The sequence below is a fragment of the Lepidochelys kempii genome, chromosome 8 (assembly GCF_965140265.1).
Source record: "Lepidochelys kempii isolate rLepKem1 chromosome 8, rLepKem1.hap2, whole genome shotgun sequence".
Lineage (NCBI taxonomy): Eukaryota > Metazoa > Chordata > Testudines > Cheloniidae > Lepidochelys > Lepidochelys kempii.
In genome coordinates, this window is record NC_133263.1 from 36,271,376 (window position 1) to 36,291,950 (window position 20,575).

General features: G+C 44.0%; 1 protein-coding gene across 2 annotated transcripts in view; it reads right to left on the reverse strand.

The window, feature by feature from the left end:
• NRG2 (neuregulin 2) overlaps positions 1–20,575 on the reverse strand; it is a 317,255-nt gene that overhangs the window by 66,860 nt on the left and 229,820 nt on the right. For both annotated transcript variants that reach the window (XM_073356050.1, XM_073356049.1), the window contains one exon: positions 7,572–7,692. In XM_073356050.1, coding sequence (XP_073212151.1) covers positions 7,572–7,692 — 121 coding nt within the window. The remainder of the gene's footprint in view (positions 1–7,571; positions 7,693–20,575) is intronic.

The window sequence follows — 20,575 nt, forward strand, 5'->3', positions numbered from 1 at the left end:
AGTGGTTTGAGCATTGGCCTGCTAAATGTAGGGTTGTGAGCTCAATCCTTGAGGGGGCCATTTAGGGATCTGGGGAAAAAATTGGGGATTGGCCCTGCTTTGAGCAGGGGGTTGGACTAGATGACCTTCTGAGGTCCCTTCCAACCCTGATATTCTATGATTTAGTGCATCTGTATCAAATTCACTGAATTGCTTCAGAGGCAGAAAAGGCAAAATGTTTTGTTTAGAAACAGTTAGCCTTTCCATTAGAAACAACTTTTTTTAAATTTTACACAAAAGCAAAACAAAATATTTCATTCAACCCAACATGAAATTCAATCAACTTGTTTGGTTCCCAAAACATTTGTTTTCACATTTCATTTTAGGTCAACATGAAACAAGGTTTTTTGTTTGTTTTTCAATCTTTCAGTCTGGCCACCAAACTGCAAAATTGGTTATTTGCACAACTGTATTGATGACATTGAAAGGTCATAAAACTGCCTTAACTGGGCAGCTGAGTACTCCACTGTAGGGGAATTCTGTCTTAGTGTAACCCTCCAACCCACAGCAGAGGGCAAATGCCAGTACATGGAAAGGTAATAGAGTGGCCAGGTGCTCAGTCTTTGACAGGAAAGCCTGGTCGAAAAGGGGCCCTGACAGTGCCTGGTCAGATCTACTGACCGGCCACCCAATATCTGGTTCCTGCAGGTGGGGGAGGTGGTGGGTCATCACCCGCTGCAGCCCCCACCCAGCCGGGGCCGGGGCAGCCGCCTATCTGCATCAAGTGGCTGCAGCTCCCAGCCCAGGTTCCACAGGCGAGTCCCTCCTAACCCGGGGGGGGTGGGTGGGAGGGAAAAAGCAGCGAGTGACAGGTGGGAAAGAGGCGTGAACGGGGTGAGTGGCCTCAGGGGCAAGAGGTAGGGTGGGACCTTATGTGAAGAAGCAGGGCATGGGTGGGGCTTTGTGGAAGAATAGGCGGGGCAAGGGTGGGGCCTCAGGTAGAAGAGGCAGGGCGAGGCAGTTTCCAGCACTCCTGCTGGAGTGTCTGTTTTTTAAATATTACCAAATTGGCAATCCTAAAGGGTAAGAGAGCATGGGTGGTGCACTATTGTGCATCGGTAATCCACAGTTGATGCAATGCAGTCTAAGGGTCTGATAGCCAACATCAGTTTGAACAACCTTAAGACTGCTCTAGCTTGTGCCAAGGAGCTGAAGCGCCCTATGGATGTCCCCAAGATCAGGGGAGTGCACGAATGGTGCACAGCCACCTTTGACTTCTCCCCTCTCATATACTCAGCCCAGCACAGCTCATCCAGACCCAGTGATCAGGGCCCATCACCATGTTCCAGCCCAGCAGCTGTGTGCTGGGATCCTCAAGCTGAGGCTGGAGATTTGTCTGACCGACTGCAGTGTTAGGATATAGATATTCAGGCCTGTCTGTAAAGGCCTATACTCTAAGAATTTAGGTGTATTCTTATCACTTGGCTAGTGATAGAGGTATAAAAGAAAGAATCAAAACCACTGTCTGCCAGTGTAAGGGCCTTCTCTTACTGTGACAGTTTGTGGCCCTGTGCTTAGGCTCAGGCCTTTGGCTAAGCAGCAGAGGCAGCCATAAGCTGGGAAGCGAACGGTCACATCCTCGCATTCCAAACTAGTCACATTGAAATAAGGTGCTATTGGGCTGTTAGGCACTATCAGGACAAGATTGTATTCCTATCACCTCCAGAGAAAGGGAAGTGCCTAGAAAATGTAAAAGGAAACTTAGTTTGATAGCATCCTGTCTGGCAAGAACTCACTTATCAATAGCTGGGATGTGAAATCCTCACTTCTGTATTGTTTTATCATTATAGTTCCCACTTTGCTGTTGTTTGTCTGTATAATCTCTGTCTGGTTCTGTGATTGTTCCTGTCTGCTGTATAATTAATTTTGCTGGGTGTAAACTAATTGAGGTGGTGGGATATAATTGGTTACATAATCATGTTACAATATGTTAGGATTGGTTAGTTAAATTTCAGGAGAATGATTGGTTAAGGTATAGCTAAGCAGAACTCAAGTTTTACTATATAATCTGTAGTCAATGAGGAAGTGACTGGGTGTGGGTGTGGGTGGGGGTGGGCATGGGCATGGGCATGTGGGTATGTGAGATGGGAACAGGGAATGGGGGTAAGAAAATTGGAATCATGTTTTGCTAAAGGGGGAAATGGGAACAGGGAATGGGAGTAAGGAAGTTGGAATCATGTTTGGCTAAGGGTAGGAATGGGAACAGGGACACAGGTGTAAGGCTCTGTGGTGTCAGAGCTGGGAAGGAGGATACTAAGGAAGGAAACTGGAATCATGCTTGCTGGAAGTTCACCCCAATAAACATCGAATTGTTTGCACCTTTGGACTTCGGGTATTGTTGCTCTCTGTTCATGCGAGAAGGACCAGGGAAGTAAGTGGGTGAAGGAATAAGCCCCCTAACATGCAGGTGTTCTTAAGGACTCTGGAATTGAGTCTGAGGATTATTTTTTACCTTTCTGGGAAACGATAAGGCCCATTTCTAAGACTTTTCCTAGCAGGATGATCTGGGGCAGGACCTATGATTCTTCCCACTCCCACTTCCCCCAGGGTCAGAGGTTCTTTGTTTTATTAGTGCTGTTGGGTCAATTATATCTATCTATCTCTATATAGTGCTATAATCCTTTTTAGTTTATATGCCTACAGGCTGCAATATACCTGGGGCCTGTCACACCTCTCTAAGGTTTAGTTTCAGATGGTCTGTTTGCAGATTCAGGATGACAGCACTGCCTAAGGCATAAGCAGGTTTTCTTTGCAACCAAAATGGGTAGATTTATTTTATTTTATTTTTTTACTTTAAAGCCTAAATTATGCAAACACTCTGCAAAGACTCAAAAATCTATGGAGAGGTCTGCCACAGATTAGAAATTCCAGGGCATGTATTTCCAGTGACCCAAGTCTAGATTATTATGTTTTTCAATGTTGAACTGAACTGAAATTGGTTTTCCAGGCAAAAATTTCACTGCATTTTCCTCCCCGGGTTTTTGGTGGCTGGAAGGAGCAATTTGCTGATGGCCCTGCTACAAAAGTTCAACCAAAAACATGGGCCACTCACTCTTTCAAATGGAAAATATCTGCACCATCTCAGGCATGAAGCCACTTCAGGAGAGGAATTAATTTCAGGTGCCTACTGGCTCTTTTGCAGAGATAACATCCACAGAAAGAATCTTCTGTTTTTGTAGAGCACTCTAAATAATTAAGTATGTTCCAGTAAGGTGACTAAGGAGATAAAAACAGATGGTGGACAAGCGGAATGTTCCCAAGTCATATTTCCTGATTGCTGAATCTCAGAAGGGGAATACTGAAAAATCTGATAACACCATGCTGGTGTACGGGCCAGAATCTGCTTTCCGGAGTGCTAAGGGAAAATAATACAGCCCAGAAGAAGGTCTTAGAATCCAAACATTGGATTCATTGCCAGTGATAAAGAGAAACAAAGGCTGGGTTTGAAACTGGGTTTCTACACCTTTTTAATCCACACTGTTTTCATTGCATCTCCTCGTGTGTTTTATGGAGAGGCAGGCCCAATCCACAACGTTTACCACTCTAAAGTCTTTGTGTGTTCCCATCTGGGGTTTTGATTCTGGTGCATTTTCTAATGTTAGGTAATTTTAATTGTATTTTAATTTTTACATTTTAAGAGTCAAACAGTCTGCTGTGATTCAAAAGTATTTTAACAGGCTACATAATGAAAGGACCAATGCCCTAGAACTCCGCTTCAGTAGAGATGGGGGTGGATTTTGGGACAGGTACAGGACCCATAATGTAGTGTAGAAAGGCTAAGAAGTATGGATCAAACCATTTATTCCTCCCCTCACCTACACCCCACCTTCTCTTTCTGAATTCTTCTCTGAACTTGTTATTTTCTCCCTCACCTGGAACCAGCTTTCCACATTTCTGCAGCTAATCAAACGGTCTTGGTAGTCAGCATACAAGCACATTCTGAAAGTATCTGCTCCGTAGTCTAATCTTTTGCTATTCTGTAGTGGAAGTCAGTTTGCCTATCACCAACCACCTACACTAAGAATGCCTCATTTTACAAGAAAAAATAAAATGATCTGAGTTAAACTATCTGAAATTCAATGCATATTTACAAATCCAAATGTCACTAGTTACTAGAGAGCTAGTGGTTGCCTCCAATTCCCCAGGGACTGTAAATGACACTGGCCTGAAACCCTAAAGTTGCCATATTCAGTCCCTGAGCAGTGTTTAAAAATTCCTGCTAGACCAAGGGACCAGTAGCAGATTTAATGTCCAGTATCTGAGGACATCAGGACCAGAAATGAAGGTGTTACAGTGTAGGAAACTTGGGGTTCTAGTGGTACAGGGCTTTCTTTCCAAGCTCTGGCAGGTGAACAGTGATATTTTGGACTTAGAAATCACTTAATTCTGATCAGTGCTTTGCTTCCCCTCCCCACCCCCCCCACACCCTTCAATCCCAGCACACTTTTAGCAGCCAATAAATTGAGACTCATTAGAGATGAAAACCAATGCATCATGCCATCTGAAAACAAAAACTGCAGCTTTAAAATGGTATAATCTCTCTAGTATTTATGTCTATTTCTAGTGGTTCATGAGGCTTTGGCTGCTAAAATCATGATGGAATTCAAGTTAGGAAAAAAACCTCATGAGACATCAATCACAATGTCCTAATTGTAAGGTGAACTCTTTCATGACTAAGCTAGGACCGCTTTGGCAAAACCAGTCCAAGTGCTTTCAGACCAGTAAAGCTTTCCTCTGCACTGCTCCTGCACCAGTGATGTGAAGGGGGGGGGGGGGGGAGAAATCTTGTTCCCCTTCTTCAAAGGGGATTTTCAGGGTGCTCAAAATGGCACCATTAAAGTCCAAACTGGCAACATGCCAGGAGCCTGAAGATCATCTCTGATGGGCATGTCATGGATGTACTTCATAAAAAATAAAAGGTGTTCAGTCATAACAGCTGCATACTGATTTTGAGCCAGATTCACAGCTGAGGAAAATGGGTATAGCATCACTGAAACAAGCTATGCCAATTTACACCAGCTAAGGATCTGGCCTGTAAAATTAAGCGAGCTTCGGTTGCAAAGAATTGTCTAGTAAGTTTCAATATGTATTTCACGAAGTACAAAAATAGAAATAGGCCCAATTTGCCAAACTCAGATCTGGATTCAAGCTTCCCCAAAGCAGGGGGCATTCAGATCTAAGATTTTAGCTCAGCTCATTGTTCAGATGTAGTCCCAAGCCACAACCCTTGGATCTAGCCATGGAGCTGAACTTTCTCAACGTTTGATGGGTATTTGGATCCAGACTTGTAGCTGAGGCCAATCTCTATATTCTGTGACAAGACAGAGACTATTTTTACACTGCATTTCCAACTTGATCCAGAATAAGGTTTGTGCTGCACAATAATCTTGTAAGGCATTTTACAGCTTCTCCTGCATTTCCTCCAGGGAATGCTAAGGCTAAAAGGGCCCGATATTATGAGGTGCTGAGCACACACAATTCCAGCTAAGTCACTGGGAGCTGAAGGCACTCGGCACCTCTGAAAATCTAGCCCATGATATAGAAGGGCTACTGATGCTTTGCTCACATGGAAAGATTTGAGCTCACTGGATCAAGTATCCATCCAAGCTTTTCATCACAGGGTCATAAATATGGGGAAAACAAGGCTCTTTGGCTGAATATCAGCTCTTTGCTTGTGATTCCTGCCAAACAAAGGAGTGCCAAAGCATGCAAAATATGGTAGAAATAAACACACACAAAACTTAACCAAACTTTGTTGACCTTCCAAAATAGTTTGTAGTTTAGTCAGTTCAAGTACTTACTTGAAGCCAGACTTGTTGGCCTATCCCTGACTGAAACAGATCTGAGCAATTGCCATGTTTACTGCATGTTACAGTGTAGCAGGGGCTGGATAGAAAGCCATGGAGACTTAGTCTTCTACAGAATTCGTCCACAGAGTTGATAGAAGAGCAATAGAAGAGCAAACCTCCCACTCCCTGCCTTGCGGGAGGTCCTTAACTTTGAGACCATGTCAAAGGGTGAGCGCAGTTTAATCTCCAAGGCCTCTTCTGTTCTATGACTGTCTGCTTAGACTGCAAACTGTCTTGGTTGTTTCTGCGGTTCAGACTTCTGATGCTGGCCATTAGACTGAGCCCCTCAACCCATGTTTCACATAGGCTGCCAATGTGAAGCCACAAGATGGTATTAGCTTTGGGTTACTGCTGGCCTTGTCTAGATTTGAAACAGTGATCTAGAGGTGAAAGGCTCTCATGGCAGATTACCAATCCCCTAACCCATGCACTTTACCTCCACCTTCTCAAGGAAATTCCATGTTTATTAATGTCTTACTATGGCTCCCTGAGCTTTTTGTAGGGCCTAATATAAAAAGGAACACAGTAAACACAACACTTGATTCCCTTTCACTGACGCCCAAGAAGCCCCTTTTATAAACCAATTTTGGTGTGATGCTAGAGTTCTAAATGTCACATGGGAGACTCACTCACAAGCCTCATTCTTTAGCCTACCGGGCTGTGGGAGGAACAAGAAGGCCCCTAACGGAGAGGGGGTGGGGAGAGGGCTTTGAGTCACTCATCAGGGTCCCCTCTGGTTGAGAGGTGAGAGTGAGATTTGCATGCTTCAAGGAAGGTCCCATCCATTCTTAATGGGGAGGACAGTGACTCTGACGCTGAACCTTGACTTAGGTTGGGGAGAGTTGCACAGGGAAATGCAGATCCCACCAGTCCCTGCAGCTGTGAGGGAAGGGGGAAAAGAGAAAACATCTTTTCAAACTTCCAGCATAAACATATCCTTAAAGGAAGTTTCAATAGACTTGACGTATGTTACTTGGGGATAAGTAGGGCCCTACCAAATGCACTGCTCATTCTGGTCAATTTGACGGCCATAGCATTTGAAAATTAATCAATTTCACGTTTTTAAAGATTTACATCTGAAATTTCACAGTGTTGTAACCCTGGGGGTCCCAGCCCAAAAGGGGTGGGGATCATGGGATTTATGAACTTCTTGCGGCCGCAAGAGGTTCCCAGAGGTGGGTCTAATCTCCCTCCGGCTGCTGGGAGTGCCCCATCTGGGGGCTCCTAGCTGCTAGTCCCCGCTGATCTGGGGAGGGATGGGACTTGCTCTTCCCCTGCACAGCTGCTTTTGGGAAGTGAGATCAGACCCACCACTGGGTACCTCTCCCTGCTGCAGGAAGCTCTGCAGGGGAAGAGCAAGTCCTGGCTCCTTCCCAGCCTGGGGACTAGCAGCTGGAGCCAGCAGAATGGTAGGAGCCCCTGGCTGGGGTGCCCCCAGCCCTGCCCCTCTCTCTTCCATCCAATAGCTAGATTTCACATGGGAGGGCTTATTTTATGCTCTGTGACACGTTTTTCATGGCTGGGAATTTGGTAAAAAGCACCCTTTTGCTAAACCTGTGCAGCTTAGCCAGCACAATCACCAGGGAACCTTCCAAGAGACATCACTCCTTCTGCAATCGCACAACCATCCCCGATTCCATTCCAGGCTACTTGTGTGTCGAAACAAGCACGACCTTCACTCACTTGCAAGACAGCTGATTGATCCCCTCAATGTAGTAGCACACCCCGCCGTTGACGCAATAGGACTTGGCTGTTTCGTTGCATTTTCTGGCGTGTCCTGACCAGGAGGAGAGCGTGGTTGTTACTGCAAGAAAGATACAAGAGGATACACTGTTACTTCCTTTGCTTTGCAAATCTGCTCCCTTAAGTGGGTTTCAGTTGATCTGGTTGCCTGAGCAGAAGCCCCAGGAGCAACGATCCTCAAGCTGTGGCTTTAGACCTACACGCAGCTCTCATGGAGTTGGTGGGGTTTGAGTGACACTCTTCATGCTCCAGTCACAGCATTACCTCTTGCATACAAAGTGTGAGGGGGTGAGGTAAGAGTTCTGTGCAAATCTCCTTCCAGCAGCCAGGAACCAGAGACAAGGTGTAAGAAAAAAAAATTGTTTCCTCACTCTCTCTCATCAACCCAGGAGGGCAAATGAGATGAAGAAATGCACACCCACCGTCACGCCCAATCTTTCACCCTCATCAGCCTGACAGAAGGTCACAGACGAGAGACAGAGAAAGAATGTGTTGCATTGAGTTGCAGAGAGTCACAAAGTAGCTGGGATATGATGCTCATGCCCTGAGTTGCTGTATGTGCACTGGATCAGTATCCAATGACACTGCAGTGTATGGGATGACACAGTCATTATTTGGTGGCTCTCTGTGATTCCATAACAAAGTAGTTCTCCATGGCCTAGAGCAGGGATGGGCAAACTATGGCCCGGGGGCCACATTCGGCCCTTCAGACATTTTAATCTGGCCCTTGAGCTCCTGCCAGGGACCAGAGCCCAGGGCTTGCCCCGCTCCACATGTGCTGTGGCTCCGCACAGCTTCCGGAAGCAGCAGCATGTCCCCCATCCAGGTCCTATGTGTAGGGGCAGCCAGGGGGCTCCGCACGCTGCCACCGCCCCAAGCACCACCACCGCTGCTCCTATTGGCCGGCAACCATGACCAATGGGAGCAGCGGGGCAGTGCCTATGGATGGAGAAATGTGTAGAGCCGCCTGGCCGCACCTCCACATAGGAGCCAGAGGGAGGACATGCCACTGCTTCCGGGAGCTGCTTGAGGTAAGTGCCGCCCGGAGCCTGCACCCCTGGCCCCCTCCAGCGCCCCAACTCCCTGCCCCAGCCCAGAGCCACCTCTCTCACCCTGAACTCCTCATTTCTGGCCCCACCCCAGAGCCTGCACCCTCAGCCGGAGCCCTCACCCCTTCCCACACCCCAACCCCCAATTTTATGAGCATTCATGGCCCACCATACAATTGCCATATCCAGATGTGGACCTCAAGCCAAAAAGTTGCCCACCCCGGCCTAGAGACTGACATCCACCATTTGTTCCCAGAAAAGGGACAGCACAACCTGTGGCAGTACAAGCCCACAAATCTACCAGAACTCTGCCCTAGAGAGGCAGCCTCTATGGATGGAACTGTAATCAGTATTCATGGTCATTCAGCTTTGGCTTCTCTAATGAGACTACCAAAAAAGGTTGTGTTGATGCTTTCTGTGTTGGGGATACTTCTCCCAGCTGGGAATTCCCATATGGAAAAGTCCTCTAAAATTAAAACAAGTTGAAACCAACTTTGTTCTACATCAACTTAGTGAGATTCATAGAATATCAGGGTTGGAAGGGACCTCAGGAGGTCGCCTAGTCCAACCCCCTGCTCAAAGCAGAACCAATCCCCAATTTTTGCCCCAGATTCCTACATGGCCCCCTCAAGGATTGAACTCACAACCCTGGGTTTAACAGGCCAATGCTCAAACCACTGAGCTATCCCTCCCCAGAATTTCCTCACAGAAATTACTGTAAAACCTTACAGAATGTAGTAGAGAATACTGTATTTCTTGTTGCCTTTTAACTGTCTTAAAGAATTCTACAGAAGGAATCAAATTCTCTGTTGATTTCTAGAGATAGTGAAAAAACTCACTGAATGGTTATTGTTGTCTGTTACATTTTACAGCACTTTCCAGAAGGGTTGAACTGGAACCACCAGCTCTTTTTCAACAGGTCACCAAGCAGCCATCAGGTGGTAACTAATCCCATGGACTGGATTGAAGTCAGTGACCCGTGTAGTAGAAAGAGAGAGCTTGAAGCATGGGCCTGAGGCCTGAACCAAAGTCAGCAAAAAAGTTATGCTATGAGCAACAGTCAGGCCCTGTCAAAAGCAGCTGCTTGCCTGCAAGTCAGCATCCAGTACACAAACTCAGCAACGGTATTGCTATCATTGCTACACCACACACTGACTATGTAAACACATTCCAGCAGACGAGGACAAGAACACCCCAACCTAGTAGACAATAAAATGGTTTTACAAAAGAGATTAATAGTGATATTTTGTCTGAATAGGACAGGTGGTGAACAGGAATGTTGTCTGAAACATGAGGAGGAAAGGACAAGGGAAGGTAACAAACATGTCATGAAACACATAAAGTGATATCATAGAATCATAGAATATCAGGGTTGGAAGGGACCCCAGAAGGTCATCTAGTCCAACCCCCTGCTCGAAGCAGGACCAATTCCCAGTTAAATCATCCCAGCCAGGGCTTTGTCAAGCCTGACCTTAAAAACCTCTAAGGAAGGAGATTCTACCACCTCCCTAGGTAACGCATTCCAGTGTTTCACCACCCTCTTAGTGAAAAAGTTTTTCCTAATATCCAATCTAAACCTCCCCCACTGCAACTTGTAAATATGTAAATTGGTTAATCCCAGATTGTTTGTCTCAGTCTATAAATGGTGGGCTACCTCACTTAACCTTTTGTCTGGGCTAGGGGACAGTAGAAAATCCCGCCACTGACTGAGCTGTCCATTGTCACTGGCATACATGTGTTAGTGTACCTGTAACCACTGAGCCAGGGCATTAGGAATAAACCTGGCCGGTTTATTACTAAACCAAGTCTTGTGATCTTATTGGTCAGTTGATCGGCGCCTGCTGTATGAGCTATATGGCGAGAGCCAGTGCACATGCAGAAAGAACACATGCATGGAGCCGAAGATCTGACAACAACCCGGTGCAAAAGACCTCATATTCCTACTTCCCGACTTCACCCTCAGGGAATATGAGGTGAGCAACACAACAACTACAAGTAACAGTGGACTCCCAAAATCCTGCCATCCAAATAAGTGGGATGTTTTCACAAATGTAAGCCTAGCACAAGAACAATTTAAATGATTTGATCTGCAACTCTTACTTCTACAAGGACCCCTGCTGGTGGATCCGGCTTTGTATTGGAGTCTCTCTCTCTCTCTCTCTCTGTGCTCATTAAGCTGATCAGATCATATACCGCCTCAGCCACCAGTGACACAGACTGTTACCCTCACATTTTACTTTCTCAATTATATATAACAAAGTGGTGCATTTTGACACCCAGTGTTTGCTACTCACTTAGGCAACACGAATCATTTCATTGTCCGCTGTGCTGAGCAGTGGCTCGGCACTGCCTGGGCTATGCTCTCAGCAATGCTATTTCTACACGGCACATCTCATAAGGGCTGCTTTTCTAGTTGGCTTTCTTCAACTTTTTCTTAACAATAACCTGTATGTTTTCTAGCAGACAGCTCCATTCATCCCAAAGGTGGTTTTGTGGGTTTGGTGGGTTTTTTTGTTCGGGGTTTTTGTTTGTTTGTGTGTTATTACAAAGAGGAATCACTTCACCAATCAGAGAAATGCAGTTGACTCTAGGGTGCAACACAGCAGCTCTTTAACATCATATAGTAGAAACAAGCAGTTTAGAATAGAGAGCAACGAGCTCTCTATATAAATTAAAATAAGGAATTGTTCTAAGGGAGGCAGAATGTCATTTGGCTACAACTCTGGGGTTGCCCCTACTCTTGAAAAAATGCCATGGGATCTTTAGTGACTATGACAGATTTTCCAAGCTGCTTTGGGGAATTTGATGCCCCACTCCCATTAAAATTAATGAGAATTGTGTGTCCAAATTACTTTAGAATTTTTAAAGTCACCACTCTGTACATTTTGTATCAAATCTAGGAAATAGCTAATGCAGCAGCACAGCACTCCCTAGCCCAAAGAAGGGACATTGGTTCAGTTCTGATGCAGAAGAAAGAGTGCCACCTAACGAGTCATAAATGGTAGAACTCAAACATCTCCTTTAAAACTAAAACTATAGCAGCTGAGTCAGGTCTGAGCAGCCCTCTCCAAAAATCTTGGGACAAACCTACAGTGCAAAAGCAGAACAAGGCCATCAGTCTGCACAACCAAGTCATTATCAATTATTAGCAAGCAGCTCCATGGCACTATTTTGGCAAAGTCAGACATCATAAATCATACAGAGAAAGTATATGCTCTGGAGTAAGCGTTTCATAGTAAACAAAGAGGATAAGGAATGGAGAGAGGGAAATAATAATGGAGCACAGAATCCATAGCCACCTACAGTAGAAAGCATATATATCACTCAATATAAAAAGAGAGTTTATATATATAGCATTAAGGAAGGGTCAAAAGATATGGAAAATTCAGATAGTACCCTTAGAATAGGGCACAACATGGACTCTAACATAGATTCCATGTGATTTTAATCTGATTTTAAATATACACTGTTCTTTAAACAAAATGAAACAGAAATAAAACAGATCTTTCATAGTCGGTTAAAAGCTGCAAATTGTGCACCTAAGAAGCAGATCTTTTAGTAGAGCTATTCCTGTCTGAAAAATGCATGATTAGGTAGTTTTTCTAACACTGCCTTGTTAATTTTTTAAAAATCATGTTTTATGTTTGCATTATGATAAAGATCCCAAAATGCTTTACAATAAAACTGATATACACACAGTGCTATTCACTGGCACCAATTCATCTACCTCTGAAATGCAGCCACTTCTGGCATAAAATGTAGCATCTATTCAGCAGCATGCAGCACAGTACAGAACAATTAACTGAGTGGTCAGTGTGAAGAATAACTTTGCCAACTGAAAATGCAGGGGGAATTTAGGTTGGTAGGATATTTTAAAGAATCCTTATTGAGGTTACAGGAACAAACCATCCTGATGTGTAGAAAGAATAGTAAATATGGCAGGCGACCAGCTTGGCTTAACGTGAAATCCTTGATGATCTTAAACACAAAAAAGAAGCTTACAAGAAGTGGAAGCTTGGACAAATGACCAGGGAGGAATATAAAAATATTGCTCGGGCATTCAGGAGTGAAATCAGGAAGGCCAAATCACACTTGGAGTTGCAGCTAACAAGGGATGTTAAGAGTAACAAGAACGGTTTCTACAGGTATGTTAGCAACAAGAAGGTGGTCAGGGAAAGTATGGGCCCCTTACTGAATGAGGGAGGCAACCTAGTGACAGAGGATGTGGAAAAAGCTAGATGTACTCAATGCTTTTTTTGCCTCTGTCTTCACGAACAAGGTCAGCTCCCAGACTACTGCACTGGGCAGCACAGCATGGGGAGGAGGTGACCAGCCCTCTGTGGAGAAAGAAGGTGTTCAGGACTGTTTAGAAAAGCTGGATGAGCACAAGTCCATGGGGCCGGATGCACTGCATCGGAGAGTGCTAAAGGAGTTGGCGGATGTGATTGCCGAGCCATTGGCCATTATCTTTGAAAACTCATGGCGATCGGGGGAGGACCCGGATGACTGGAAAAAGGCTAATGTAGTGCCCATCTTTAAAAAAGGGAAGAAGGAGGATCCTGGGAACTACAGGCCAGTCAGCCTTACCTCAGTCCCTGGAAAAATCATGGAGCTGGTCCTCAAGGAATCAATTTTGAAGCACTTTGAGGAGCAGAAAGACATCACGAACAGTCAGCATGGATTCACCAAGGGCAAGTCATGCCTGATTAACCTAATTGCCTTCTAAGACAAGATAACTGACTGCTTCCTCCACTGCTTCCTCCAGGCCAGGATTTACGGAAGCCCTGTGTGGTGACATGAGACAGCACAGGCTGTATTAGCCTGGGAGCTAGAGAACCAGTGAGAACCTGATTGCCTTCTATAACGAGATCACGGACTCTGTGGATGAAGGGAAAGCAGTGGACATGATATATCTTGACTTTAGCAAAGCTTTTGACACGGTCTCCCACAGTATTCTTGCCAGCAAGTTAAAGAAGTATGGGCTCAATGAATGGACTATACGGTGGATAGAAAGCTGGCTAGATCGTCGGGCTCAATGCGTAGTGATCAACGGCTCCATGTCTAGTTGGCAGCTGATATCAAGCAGAGTGACCCAAGGGTCAGTCCTCGGGCTGGTTTTGTTCAATATCTTTATTAATGATCTGGAGAATGGCGTGGATTACACCCTCAGCAAGTTTGCAGATGACACTAAACTGGGAGGCGTGGTAGATACGCTGGAGGGTAGGGATAGGATACAGAGGGACCTCGACACATTAGAGGATTGGGCCAAAAGAAATCTGATGAGCTTCAACAAGGACAAATGCAGAGTCCTGCACTTAGAAAGGAAGAATCCCATGCACTGCTACAGACTAGGGACCGAGTGGCTAGGTAGCAGTTCTGCAAAAAGGACCTAGGGGTTAGGGTGGATGAGAAGCTGGATATGAGTCAACAGTGTGCCCTTGTTGCCAAGAAAGCTAACAGCATTTTGGACTGTATAAGTAGGAGCATTGCCAGCAGATTGAGGGCCATGATCATTCCCCTCTATCCGGCATTGCTGAGGCCTCATCTGGAGTAGTATGTCCAATTTTGGGCCCCACACTACAAGAAGGATCTGGAAAAATTTGAAAGAGTCCAGAAGAGGGCAACAAAAATGATTAGGGGCTGGAGCACATGAGTTATGAGGAGAGGCTGAGGGAACTGGGATTATTTAGTCTGCAGAAGAGAAGAATGAGGGGGGATTTGATAGCCGCTTTCAACTATCTGAAAGGGGGTTCCAAAGAGAATGGATTTAGATTGTTCTCAGTGGTACCAGATGATAGGACAAGGAGTAATGGTCTCAAGTTGCAGTGGGGGAGGTTTAGGTTGGATATTAGGAAAAACTTTTTCACTAGGAGGGTGGTGAAACACTGGAATGGGTTATCTAGGGAGGTGGTGGAATCTCCTTCCTTAGAGGTTTTTAAGGTCAGGTTTGACAAAGCCCTAGCTGGGATGATTTAGTTGGGGATTAGGTCCTGCTTTGAGCAGGGGGTTGGAGCAGGTCCCTTCCGAGCCTCCTGCTTAAATGAGAATCACATTTCTGTCACACTCTGACCTGGCAGGATAATTCACAGATTTACAAGCAAATACATTAGATTAGACACGTATATTTATATCTCCTGTTGTCTTGGGCCATTTGATGAGTAGTTATTGAACTCAAAGGGAGTTTTGCCACTAATTTCAGTGAGCGCAGAAACATGTCCCAAACACAGAAATTAGATTATTTGTAGCCATAAGTATTTCCCCAATTACATTCTTTTCCTCACTCTGTTCTGAACACCTCACAATTACACCAGGTTTCAGAGTAACAACCATGTTAGTCTGTATTCGCAAAAAGAAAAGGAGTATTTGTGGCACCTTAGAGACTAACCAATTTATTTGAACATAAGCTTTCGTGAGCTACAGCTCACTTCATCAGATGCATACTGCTCAAATAAATTGGTTAGTCTCTAAATTACACCAGATGATCCAGAAAGGAAATTTCAGAACATTCCATTCCACTCTGATGGGCCATACAGCACAATACAACTTTCAGGCCCGATCCCCCAGGTGCGGAGCACCCCTAACTCCCACTGATTCACTTCACAGGAGAAAGCCCTCATTTGGTACACGGTACAAACCTCTTTATCCAAAACGCTTTGTGAGACATCAAAAACATTCAGATAACTGGAAGTCTGAATAATGGAGGGAACAATTTATGGCAGTAGTGGCTGCAATTCAGGTGGTAGGATGCTTCAGTTAAAATAGCGGGATAGGAGAAGGTTTATATAGCATCACCATTCACATATGAACTGCGTCCCAAAATGCTCCATAGAGTCATGATGTCAATTACAGAAAAAAGTGGTAAAACGAAAGCATGAAGAATCAATACAAGTGAACGCCTACGCCAGCAGGCAGGGGAGATCTGAACGAATGCAGGCAAAAATGGACACAAACCACTACTTAGAGCCGACTGACAGCAGTAATATATCTGATTCAAAGCAACGCAGGCAGCACCCTCCCCATCTGCCCCAAGAAACCTCTATTTAGATACAAAGCCAGCAATGAAAGGAGAGGGAAATGACGAGGTGGCAGTGGGGAGGAAGGATGTATTTTCAGATGAGATTTGGAAAGAGCTAGAGACCAGCTTTTACCAGTGCTATTATTAGCCCCATCAATAAGAACATCATCAAATATAGATATTCAGGGTTTAATTTAAAAAAACTAACATTATGTAGCAAACAGAACATTATGGCTGGAGCTGGTCAGAAAATAATTAGAATGACAACTGTTACAAAGAAAAAACCTTGAAATGGAAATGCAAAATTGACCTGGTTTTTGGTTCATGAAATTTTTTGAGATTTCAAGTTTTCATCCCAATTGGGGACGGTAAAAAATTTTGAACTCTCAAAAGTATTTGTGGGCTGGGAAACCTTTCCTGCCCAGCTCAAATTGTGGTATTTTGGACATATATGAATAGAGCTCTATTTATTGAATTATCTAGGAATCCAAATCTGCTACTCCTGAATGTAGTGTAAGAGAATAATCAAAAATTGTCTCTGCTCTAAAGAAAGAATACTGAGTAGAAAGGGGTAAACTTTTTTGGGCAGGAGGGGGCTAATAGTAAATTAGCCAAAAAAAAATGCACTTTTGGGGGCACTGAAACTATTTGCAAATTTGGATCAAACTCGGCAAATAGTTCTGGCTACAAGAAAAATGTCAAAACATCCCATTTTGAAAATATTAAAACGAACAATTTCAAAAATGTCATTTTGAAACATTTGAGAATGAAATATCAATTTGAATCAACATTCAAAATATTTCAATTTAACCCTTTTTTTTTCTTTTTTGAATTTTTCATTTCCTCTGGGGGAAAAAACAAACATTCAGTTTTGGTTAGATACAGATCAATTCTTTTTTCATAATTTTTGGTTTGGCCCCCAAATTGAAAAATCAGTTGTTTGCTTGCTCTCATATTGACTTACGCATGGTACTACCAGCTTCTCCTTACACAAACTATATGCTTGGAAAAGTAGCTACCAATTGTGCAGGAAAAAGAATGGTTACTTAACCTACAGTAACTGATTATCTGAGATGTTCAAATACCTCACACCCTCTGCACAGGAATTTGGAAGCTTTTTCTCTGGCAATGTCCCCTAGGGGTCACACATGCGCTCTGCGTGCTCTCGAGCTTCCGCTCCTGAAAGCATAGTGAGTGGGGCAACCCCAACCGCCAGCCACATCCTTCACCACGCAAAACCTCAGTGATAGGACTCGGAGCTGTGGGCATGGAGCAGGGGTCATGGGATCCAAATGCCCAAGGATCACAGTTATGGAAAGTCAAGTAACCACTCTTTCTTCTACAAGTTCCTGTCTGTGTGGATACCACTCATGGTGATTGGCAAGCTGTTCGACTCTTTGGAGGAGGGAAATAGAGTTTCCCTGAACAAAGACTGAAGGACTGGCTCTTCCAACTAGAGCATTAACTCTTAAGGAAGCCTCCAGTGAGTAATGCCTAGTAAATGCATGAACTGGTAACCAAGTAGCTGCCCTGTGTGTTTCCATCAACAGAGCCCTACTGCAGCATGCTGTTGAAGGAAAATGAGCCAAGATGTTCAAAGGAAGTTTCAGTTGACTGACCTCATAGTCAGCTCTAATACTGCTCACAACAGTTCTAATACAGCCCTCTCTCGACAGTTTTTCAGTCAAGAGAGGGCTTCCATTAGTTCTGCTATCATAAGCTACAAACAACCTAAGGGTCTTCCTAAATGGTGTCGTTCTCTTTAGGTGGTATAAGAGGGCTTTTCTCCTCCGGAATCAAAACTTCATACTCTGCATGTCAGATGCATGAGGTCTAGGAAAGAAAACCAGTAATTGAATATACAGGTTAATATGGAAGTCTGACACCACCTTTGGTATGAATTTAGGATGAGCTCTAAATCTGACTCTGTCAGTATGAAAAACAGTGTACCAGGGTGGGGATGGGAGGAGATGGTGAGAGCTTGGATTTTGCTAACTCTGCAGGCAGAAGTAATACCTATGAAAGCTGCTTTTCAGTGGCTAAGTGTTGACTAGAAAAAGGTGATAATGGTTCAAAAGGCAGTTCCCTTAGAGCCGAAAGCACTAAATTCAAGTCTCATCAGGGAGGTATATTTCTAGCTGGGGAAAACATGAGATTCAAACCTTTTAGGAATCTGACAACTGTTTGATGGGAAAGGACAGACAAACCTGTAATCGGTGGGTGACAAGCCAAAAATACTAAATGAATATACATTCATGGAACTTAAAACAAACTAAAGACAACTTAAGACAAACTAAACTGTTTTAAGTAAAAGGTAATCCAGAACAAGTGGAATAGAAGAATAGGTAGGAACACATCTTCTTGTCTTCATCCCCATCTGAAAAAAACTCTTTCATTTTGCCATGTATGTTTTTTCTAGTAGAAGGTTTTCTTTCTGCAAAAAGACTGTTGGTACCTACAATGAATATTCCTTATACTTAGGCATTAACCAAAAATCTTCCACACTGACAAGTCCAAAGATGCAGGGTCCAGATGAAGCACAGACATTGTCCTGTCCTGGTAGATGAAGTGCTACAATACTGACGTGATACTAAATGCACCATTTCCACAGCATTATGGCTTCTTGATAAAGAGGGTCTGATCTTGCCTGTCCTTGTTTGTTTAATATTAGACAATCACTGTGCAATTGTCCACAGCACTTGAACTGACAGACCCTGTAGTAGTGGAAGGAAAGATCTGAATGCTAAGCAAATCACTCTTAGCTCCAGTACATCAAGGAGTTCTTTACAGACCAAACACCATGCATCTGAAATGGATCTAGATGAGCGCCCCACCCCTGTTGGGATATATTGGTGATGGGAACCTTGGTAGGATTTAGAGTCTGAAATGGAGTTCCCAGGACATTTTGCTTCTGTTCAGGGACTCTATGGACTGGCTGTGCTATCTTTATTCTTATCCCTATAGGGTGGACACTCAGCCAAAACACCCATTTGATCCAGGATGGAAGAGGTCTCATTCTGAGCCTGGAGAAAGGGGTTACATAAGTACAAGAGCCATGTTGCCTAATAGTTTTAGGGAGACTCTTACATGGTTCTGAGGATGAGTCCTCAGATCTGAAATTAACTGGCAGATTCTTGGAAATATCTCTGGAATGGTGTGGAATTCTATAATATAACCCTTCTGGATGACCAGGAGAACCCACGGTTCATGGTTATTCCAGCTCAATCCTTTTTAAAAAAAAAAAAAAAGGTGTGCGTGTGTTGGGGGGGGGGTAATAAATTCAAGTAGATTGTATATGTATCCTCAACCATAGCATCAAAAGTGCTTCTTTTGAGGATAAGCAGATGGTGACAAGATATTAGATGGATCAAACAATTTCCTCTTCTGGAATCTTGATCTCTGTCTTCCTTGATCAAAAGGTCTCTGATGGAAGAAACAGTTTGAAGTGGCAGGCTGAGAACTCTGTTTGGTAGAAGCTTGAGGTGTATACTGCTTTATTCTGAAGGACAGAGTGTAGAGACCAAACAACCTTAATGTGGTTCTACAGTCCTTTAAAGAATGCAATGTGTCATCTGTCTTAGCACTAAAAAGATCTTGACCACTGAAAGGGAGGTCCCAGTAGTATAGTCTGGCCCTCCCTAGGCAGGCCCAATACAGAAAGCCAAGAGTCTCTTCTCATGACAACAGTTTCAGTTGCCACAGATCACATCCACTGAGTCCAAAGCTGCTTGCAGAGATTTTTTGCTATCAACATTCCTTCAGAGCAGATGGAAGTAGATTCTTCTAACTCTGCTGGGAGTTTATCATAAATGTCTGTGATTCTGTCCCATTGCATGTAGTTAGATGTAGCCAGCATTGCCTGATACAGTAATTCTAGACACTCACCTGAAAGGAATTGAATAAATCTTTTCCCCAAATGACCTTAGCTTGCTGAGGCAAGGTACCTTCTGATCTGAAAGATCTCTTTGAACCCTCTCAGAAGCTGCTTTCGTGGATTTCTCCATGAGGAAAATCTTGAGGACACTCTGGACTCCAGTGTGTATTTCTCAAATACCTAACAAACTCACACATAGACATTATATGGCTCTCCCGGAATAATTACCCTTCTATACGACACAGGAGATTTAAAACCCATTGAGCAGGACCAAGACTTAACAGCCCCAAAAGCCCTCCACCACTGCTACCTACTTTTTTTTTCTTTTTGCCAGCAGACCATAAAACAAAAAAAAATCTAATGAAGTGAAAGCTAGCTGTCCATCGATCCTACACTATAGCCATCTAACTAAGAGGGACACGGAGAAGTTCCGACACTCTGTCAGAACTGGCTGGCAGTTGGGGTCTCCCTGCTCTTCATGCTCTTAAGAAGGGGTGCGCAAGAGCATGCTGATCACATGTGCAACCCCTAGGGGACGCTGCTAAAGAAAAACCTACCATGCTCCAGCGCAGCAGGTGAGAGCACAGCCATGAGTGGGATCCGCATGCACAGGAACTTGAGAAAGAATGTTACAGCTCATACATCAGATGTGATTTAACCCTATGACCACTGATTTTCAGCATGCTGCTAACCAAATTAATGCTTAGGAGATTATAGAGATGCTATATCTGTCGTCTCCAAAGGGTTAATTAATGCAGTTTGGACTATAAATTGTATTTTATTTTTTATGAACCACAGCTACTGTTTATCAGAGCAAGAGAACCGTGCCAGTTAAGACCTGCTTTTCACCACTTTTTTTTGTTTTAAATAACATTGAACGCTGGGTTCATAGACTACAGACACTTCACTCTCTCAATATTTAGACATTAGGTTTGACAGATGAATTCAGCTGGTTTGAGAGTGTATACAAATCACTTGCTCTGTATATGCCTAATGTACTTACTGA